Consider the following 7,476-nt stretch of genomic DNA (forward strand, 5'->3'; position numbering starts at 1 on the left):
GTTCAGTCCTAGAAGGAGATGAAAACTGAAATTATTGTGAAAGCCTTCAAAAATGTGGAATTTCTAATGCTTCAGATGGTACAGAGGATGACTGTTTATGGTCAGATGGAAGTGATGACAAATCAATTGATGATCCCCTTGAGACTGCAGATGAGGATGATCCATACGGCAATATGCTTGACCCAGACGAGTGGAATTAATTATTCAGTAGTGCAACTGATGAGGACAGTGAATTTGAAGGATCCTAATGGACTTTTGCATTTAACTTTTATTTTAAGCAGCTATCCCATAATAATTGATATATAGTGAGAAGAGATTTTTGCTGTGAATAACAGTTTTTGATGTAGTTTTTACCGTATCTTAACAGTTTCATGCAGTTTTTTCATTAAGATGCTATCAGTCTTTTTTGTTGTTTTTACTGCTCCTCTTTTATGTCATGAATTGTGTGTTGTACAAATACCCCCAGTAGATGGCCTGACCACGTGTTGGTTTGCCTATTAATGTATGTACATATGTGTAGACCTACATGCACTTTACGGTATTAGTAACTGGAATATGGTATGACAGTACCATTCTACCATAGCAGGCAAAATGGAGACAGTTATTTTGTAGATAAATATTCAATAATGACCATTTTTTTTCCTTTTGCTGTTTATTATTTTATATAAAGATCTGGCACTTGTTTGTCAATGTTTTGACTCATACCAAGCATGAATTTCGTCCCCTCAACTACAATACCTTGTCTATTAGTTGACCCCCTAATTTCAGTTTAAAAACATGGTCTTCAAAGTTTGACCTATATACGAGTATATATGGTAGTTGATCTGTATCCACCCTTTGGAGCCGCATGGTGGCTCAGTAGTTAGCACTGCTGCCTCATAGCACCAGGGACCCAGATTCGATTTCAGCCTCGGATGACTGCGTGGAGTTTACATATTCTCCCTGTGTCTCTGTGGGTTTCTTCCCACAATCCAAAGATGTGGAAGTTAGGTGAATTAGCTGTGCTAAATTGCCCATAGTGTTCAGGGATGTATAGGTTAGGTGCATGAGTCAGGGATAAATATAGGGGAATGGGTTTGGGTGGGATACTCTTCAGAGGATCGGTGTGGACTTGTTGGGCCGAAGAGCCTGTTCCCACACAGTAGGGATTCTAATTCACATTTGCCAGATGTGGTATAGTAAATGTGCATTCTTGTACTACAGCTATACAACAATCCGGTGAGAACACATCTCAAATACTGTGCATAGTTTTGGTCCCCTTATTCAAAAAAAGATATCATTTAATCTCGCAGTTCAGAGAAGGTTCACAAGGATGGTCCCTGTATGGAGAGATTGTCTTATGAACAAAGGCTAAGTTTAGGACACTACTCACTGAAGTTTGGGATTCTTAAGGGACTTGACAGGGTAAATGCTGAGAGGATGTTTTCCCTCATCAGAAAGATTTTGACTAGAGGACAGAGTTTCAGAATAAAGGGACACCAATTTAAGACTGAGATGAGGAGGAATTTATTTTATTCAAGGAGTGGGTGTCTTTGGAACTCCTTGCTATACAGAGCTGTGGAACAGAGACCTTGTATATATTTAAGGCTGAGATGCCTTAAGTTGGGGAATCAAGAGTTATGGAGAAAAGGCACAAAAGTGAATGCAAGGAATGTTAGATCAGCCATGATCCTATTGAATGGTAGAGCAGGCTCAAAGGGCTGAATGGCCTACTCCTATTTCTTATCACCTTATGGTAACATGGTCTCACTGTCTTTTGTTGTACCAGTTTCAATGTGTGAATCCCTCTGTGTGTCTTTATAGAATTGTGTGACTGCCAGTACATAGTTTTTTCGTTCAGCAGTCTCTTTGAAGTAATGACATTTCTCCAACTCTTGTTTAAGTTTACTACTTTTGGGCTCCTTTGATGCACAACTTTACATTTTTATAAGCCACTCCTCAAATCTACAAGTTCTGCAGTTTTGGCATCTTATTCTTTACTCATTTCTAGACTGCAGTTTACATTTCTACAGATAAATAACCTCTGACCTTTAAAAATTGACTTGATCCACTTTTGAATTAATCTCATTCTCCTTGGATAGCTTTCATTAGCTGCTTTCAGTTGTTGAGGTACCTTTCAATGGAATGTTTACACAGTTTGAGGATTTTCTTTGAAAGTGTCAAGTTGATCTTGATGTTCCTTGTTCATTGCTGTAAGCTTTAGTTAATTTCTGCCAGTAGAGATAGGAGATTATCCATACGACCCAAACAGTTAATGCTCATGAGTCTTCAAAGCTCTGAGACCTCTTTCATGCATGACTGACGACCCAAGGAGTTTGCTCTCCTAAGAATATTCTCCTAAGGTAAGTCACCTTCATTCTTGGTGGCATTTTGCCCCACTGCTTCTGGTCATTTATAAGAGAAATGAAGGATCTGCATGATCATCTTGTGGTCCTAGGGATAAAGTTTCTGCAGTAGCAATTCATTCAGCACACCATGAAAAGATTCCAAACAACACAAGCATTTCTGTTTGATAAAGGAGAGTATTGATTATTAGTACCATACAAAGTATCAATGATCTCGCTCCCATTTTGCTGAGAAAAAGCTTGCATTTTCCCTCCCACTCTAATTTGAATACCTCCTCCACCCTGAAGTTGAATGGGAGACAGACCTTAATCAGTGTAGAGTCCAAAAGAATGGACAAATATATCCCTGAATCAAATTTAAAGTAAGATTCCTTGCTGTTAAGCATGATGTCTGCATACCAGAGATCGTCTTACGGCACTATACCTTTGTCTAAAAAGAATAAATCTTAAAGAAACATTTTGGAAGGTTCACTAGACTGATTCCATTGATGAACGGTTTCCTATGAGAAATGGTGAGCTAGTTGGGTCTGTATTCATAGAAAATTGTGAGGTGATCTAGTGAAAGATAAGATTCAAAGGGGACTTGATGAGGTAGATGCTGAGAGGATGTTTGTTCTCTTTGGGGAGTCAAGAACTAAGAATATAGTTTGAAAAATAAGTAGTTTCTCATGTAAGACAAAGATGAGGAAGTTTTTTTCTCTCAGTGACATTAGTCTTGGGGTTTTTCTTCTGTTGAGGGCTGTAAAGGCAACATCAATGAATATATGCATACTGGGTTAGACAGACTTTTGATGTACAAGAGAATCAAAGATTATTGATGTGGATGGACACAAGAGTGGAGTTAAGGTCAGAACTAAATTACCATCTTATTTAATGGCAGGGAAGGATAAATGGGCCAAATGTCTGGTTCTATTAACAAATATGGATTTATTACCAAAGAATGCAGTCCTAACAATTCAACTTAATTTCAGCAAGAATACAAGATTTTGTGTTTGCATACCTTATCAGTTAATAAATTAATAAACTATGTGATCAGTAATTTGAATTTTTGTTAAAAGATTTCCCTCAATTCCTTTTTGTTTTAGTTGATGAGTGCAATCCAGAATGGCGCAATATCTGGAAACAGGTTGGATATTTTGATGAAAGCTGCGGAAGAGAATCTGGTTAATGAAGAGCCTATTCCTGTGCACCGCAGTGGAGGGGGCTTGTGAGTCTTGCTCCCTAAATTGGCTAAAGGAGAAAGCAAGAATTTCTGTTGCTGATACAACTGCTAACTCAAAGCTTGTTGCGGGACTTTTCTTTGCATTATTTGGGCTTTATCCTGTTGAACATACAAAGTGCATGAAATTCTGTGACTTCTGTCTCAACATCTTTTCTTTTGGCCATTGTATTTCACAGCAATCTGATTATTGCATTATTTTAGTAAATTATTCAAATATAACATCTTTATATTCAGTGTAAATTTTGATAAACTTTAAAATCTTTTATATTTCAACAAATGAGTTAATGCAGTATGGAATAATGGATCATTGTGCAACATTTATCCTCCATCCTGCTTGTGAAGAGGGAGAGTATATATCTGTGCCAAGGTGATTGTAAAGTAACTTTAAAAATGTCTTAAGGATTTTGTTTGAAGGGCATTTTCTTTGGGAAATAAGTTCTCTCCATTATACTCCTGGAAGATGAGTTTTGATATAATATAAACCATTTGCACTGTCCGTTTCAGCTATTTGTTTATTGCACAACTTTGATAACCCAATGGCTTCAAATTTTTCATTTTGTAATCAACAGTTTTCTCATGCCAAAATGGGGTTTATCAAAGAAGACCGTACTTATTCATGTGTCCCACCTCCTAATCTTCAATTCTTCTTTCATAAACTTTGGATGGAATTGATGCAAGTATAATGTATAATAGTAGGTTTACAAGGAGTTACTGATTTTTCTGGCTTAATGGGCTAGATTTTTGTCATTGGCTTTGGAATCATGTTCAGCAGTTTGCTGATATTGTGTTCCTGAAGTCTAAGTGAATGTCCTCACATCTATTATTTCTTCCTGTGGAGTTGGGGACGAGTTGGATGAGGACTGGAGTCAGGACCACTGCAATCCTTTGCAGTCCTGGGTAGGGACAGAGACATAATCAAAGGTCATCTTCATTCACTGAATATTAGCTCAATCTATGGACACCCAAAAGGCGTTACAGCCTTTGCTCACCATCCACTCTCACCAACACTTCATGCACCCTCCAATATCTCTCATGCCTGCTTCATGCTCCCACTGTTTCTACTATTGACACAACCGATAAGCCTTCTAATAACACTGGAAAGTCTTTAAAATGATTATGAAATTCGAAAGAAAATCCATTCAGACTCTAAACAGGAATTATAATTTGTCCTGAAAATACTCTCTACTCTAAAATGCTGATGAATCTGTTGGCATAAATATTTTTGAAAGCTTTTTTTTTAATCTGTCCAAAAATTGTCAGTTAAAAAAAGTCCCAAGCCCTCTTCACAGCTATGTAAACAACTTCTGCTGAGCCTAAGTCTATTTACTATGGATTGGAGCTCAGCCATATTGAGATTCTATTGGACAACTGAATAAACAAAAATTCCACAGCTCAAAACAGTTGGTTCTTTGAAGTCACCTGAGCAGATGCCAGTGATTTACTCATTTTTTTTCAAACGCTTCAATGTTCCAATCAAAGAAGTCTGTTCACCTATTTCAAATACTCAACAAATGTCTCAACTTTAAGTCAATATAAATATATAGCACATTGTCCAGATGACACATTAAAATCCAATTTCCAGTAATTTTGACTGTAAAAGGGTATTCTAGTTACTGGACAATTTGCTTGAAAACATCTGAATGCTGTCACATCCCCATTAAAGAGAGAGCCCTAGGAAAAATCACTGCAATAAAAATATACATACATTTCATGCATCATTACATTAGTACATTTGAAGTTGTCAAAAGCTGTTGAACATATTATCAAATGGTTCCCAACTTCACCACGGGCTTCTCTAAGACACTCAACCGAACTGATCTAATTTGTTTTACAAAGGCTCACAATCTGACCCACCTCACTGAGAATATCAATATCTAGGAAATTCTCAATTCAGCAAACGTTTAAAAGATTGATCGTGACTTCACGGTCGGGTTGTGTTGGGTTGTCACTTGCCACATGTTCAGCACTGATCAATGTGGAGGTAGACAGGTGGTGAGAAATACAATTTCATCTGCCCAATGTGTGTTTTCATAAGTTGGCAAAATCCAAAACTGAATTGTAAAAACTGTTTCATGTCACAACAACTTATTGAGGGAGAGGTCTGTCCTGTCATCCAGGCAGCTTTTGTGGGCAAATAAAAATCATTTTGGGGCACAGCTTTCTGTGAGACCCAGAAATATTATTTTGAATTTTAAAATGTGTTCGCTCCTTGACTGTTCTGGTGAGATACCCACAAACTATTTCATGCACATTTCCATGAAACCTGTCACCATTCAACAATTCAAAAATTGGGCCAGTTCTGCTGGAAATTCTCTCATGCGTTTAACCATTGGCCATTAAAGGTACTGCTGGAGACTATTGGCAAAAAGTTAGGTCAATCATTTTAAACTTACTCTTGCATTGTCTTCTTCCATTCGAAAGGTTCACTGGAGACCCAAACTTTCCGTACAGTGACCAGTTTACTGTGTCTGGAGGCTTGTCAGGCATTTAACCTTGGCACAACAATTAAATGAGGCCCAAGATTCACAATCTTTGGGCCAAACGGTTCCAGTACATTTTGTTCACACACGGATTGTGCTCTGGTTGACCGACTAATTTCTCACTCAATTTTCTTTGAGATTTTCTGTTAAAATTGCAAAGTGTCATTCTCTTAGTGTACACTTTTGTTATGCTAATTTTACTTGCCTGAGGTTACATGTGCTTATTGACTCAATTTGTTCTGCAAATTCGAATAACATTGGCAAACACATTGCATCTTTAAGTGCAGGAAAGAGATAATAAATATGTGAAAAATTTGGAAGATATGGTGGGATGGATGTTGGATGCATTAGAAGATTAGGCTGCTGTCAGATACAGAAATGTTTGCAGGTATACAGCAACAAGGTGATTCCATTAAGGTCTACGGAAAGGAAGAGGGCAGAGACGGCAACTTTGAAAACCATGATAATGTAAAACAAAGAACTGCTGTTGCTGGAAAGCTGAAAAAAAAACAAATTGCTAGAAAAATTTAGCAGGTCTGCAGCATCTTTGGAGAGGACCAAGTCTGAAGAAGGGTCACTGGACTTAAAACATGAACTTTGAAAATCATAACTGCCCTTCTGGGGCTTCCACTTGCTGTGAAAGCTGCTTCCTTACATAAGCCACACTTTAAATGCCTTCAGAATCTTGCTCACCTTATAAGACCCTGGTTATTATTTATACAGGTAGTTTCTGTCTGAATCCAATATATACCTCTTTCAGCATCATTATTGGTAATGGTAAAATCAGGGATTGGTGGGAACAAAGCAGAAAATAGAATAACTGCAATTGAACTGCTCTTCTACTCCATTTCCCTAGAGCATGAAAAGTTAAACTAATTCCTTCCCAACACTACAAGCTTCATATGGCAAAATATTTTACACTGTACTTTTATTCATATGTAATAATTTATGTAGCACAATACACTTAATAGAATCTGTGGGATAGAGGCCATAGCCTTGTTCTCCAGTGGGATGGGATTTGGTGGAGGTGACAAATGCTGAATTCTTATATACTCAAACTTCGCTGTTTGGTTTCTATGGAGAATATCCCTGTAGAGGACGTCTTCTACTGCCTGATCAAGCTCTCAAACATTATTCCTGTAACACCCCTATGACTTACAAATACATCTAGGCCACACTAGTTACTTCTTAATCAGGAGATACATCCCTTTCTTCATGAGTCACGTTACTTACTATTATCCTGACCATAAGATTGTGGATGAGAAAAGCAAGTTTGTGAAATATAAGCATTTAGTTTCAGTGGTAGAGTAAAGCAATTTGAAGGATTGTATCACAAAGTACTGGTCTTTTGAGCAACACAAATGATTTTGAAAACATAAAGTGTAGTGGACATAGGATTGTTTAAGTCTGGTCACAATGGATGTGTGTC

General features: G+C 37.5%; 1 protein-coding gene across 4 annotated transcripts in view; it reads left to right on the plus strand.

Moving 5' to 3' along the window:
- gpd2 (glycerol-3-phosphate dehydrogenase 2 (mitochondrial)) overlaps positions 1-4,063 on the plus strand; it is a 120,804-nt gene extending 116,741 nt beyond the window's left edge. For all 4 annotated transcript variants that reach the window (XM_072579373.1, XM_072579372.1, XM_072579374.1 and 1 more), the window contains one exon: positions 3,431-4,063. In XM_072579373.1, the coding sequence (XP_072435474.1) occupies positions 3,431-3,556 (126 nt within the window). In that variant the 3' untranslated portion in view covers positions 3,557-4,063. The remainder of the gene's footprint in view (positions 1-3,430) is intronic.
- Positions 4,064-7,476: the final 3,413 nt, after the last annotated feature.

This window comes from Chiloscyllium punctatum, chromosome 10 (assembly GCF_047496795.1).
Source record: "Chiloscyllium punctatum isolate Juve2018m chromosome 10, sChiPun1.3, whole genome shotgun sequence".
Taxonomy (NCBI): domain Eukaryota; kingdom Metazoa; phylum Chordata; class Chondrichthyes; order Orectolobiformes; family Hemiscylliidae; genus Chiloscyllium; species Chiloscyllium punctatum.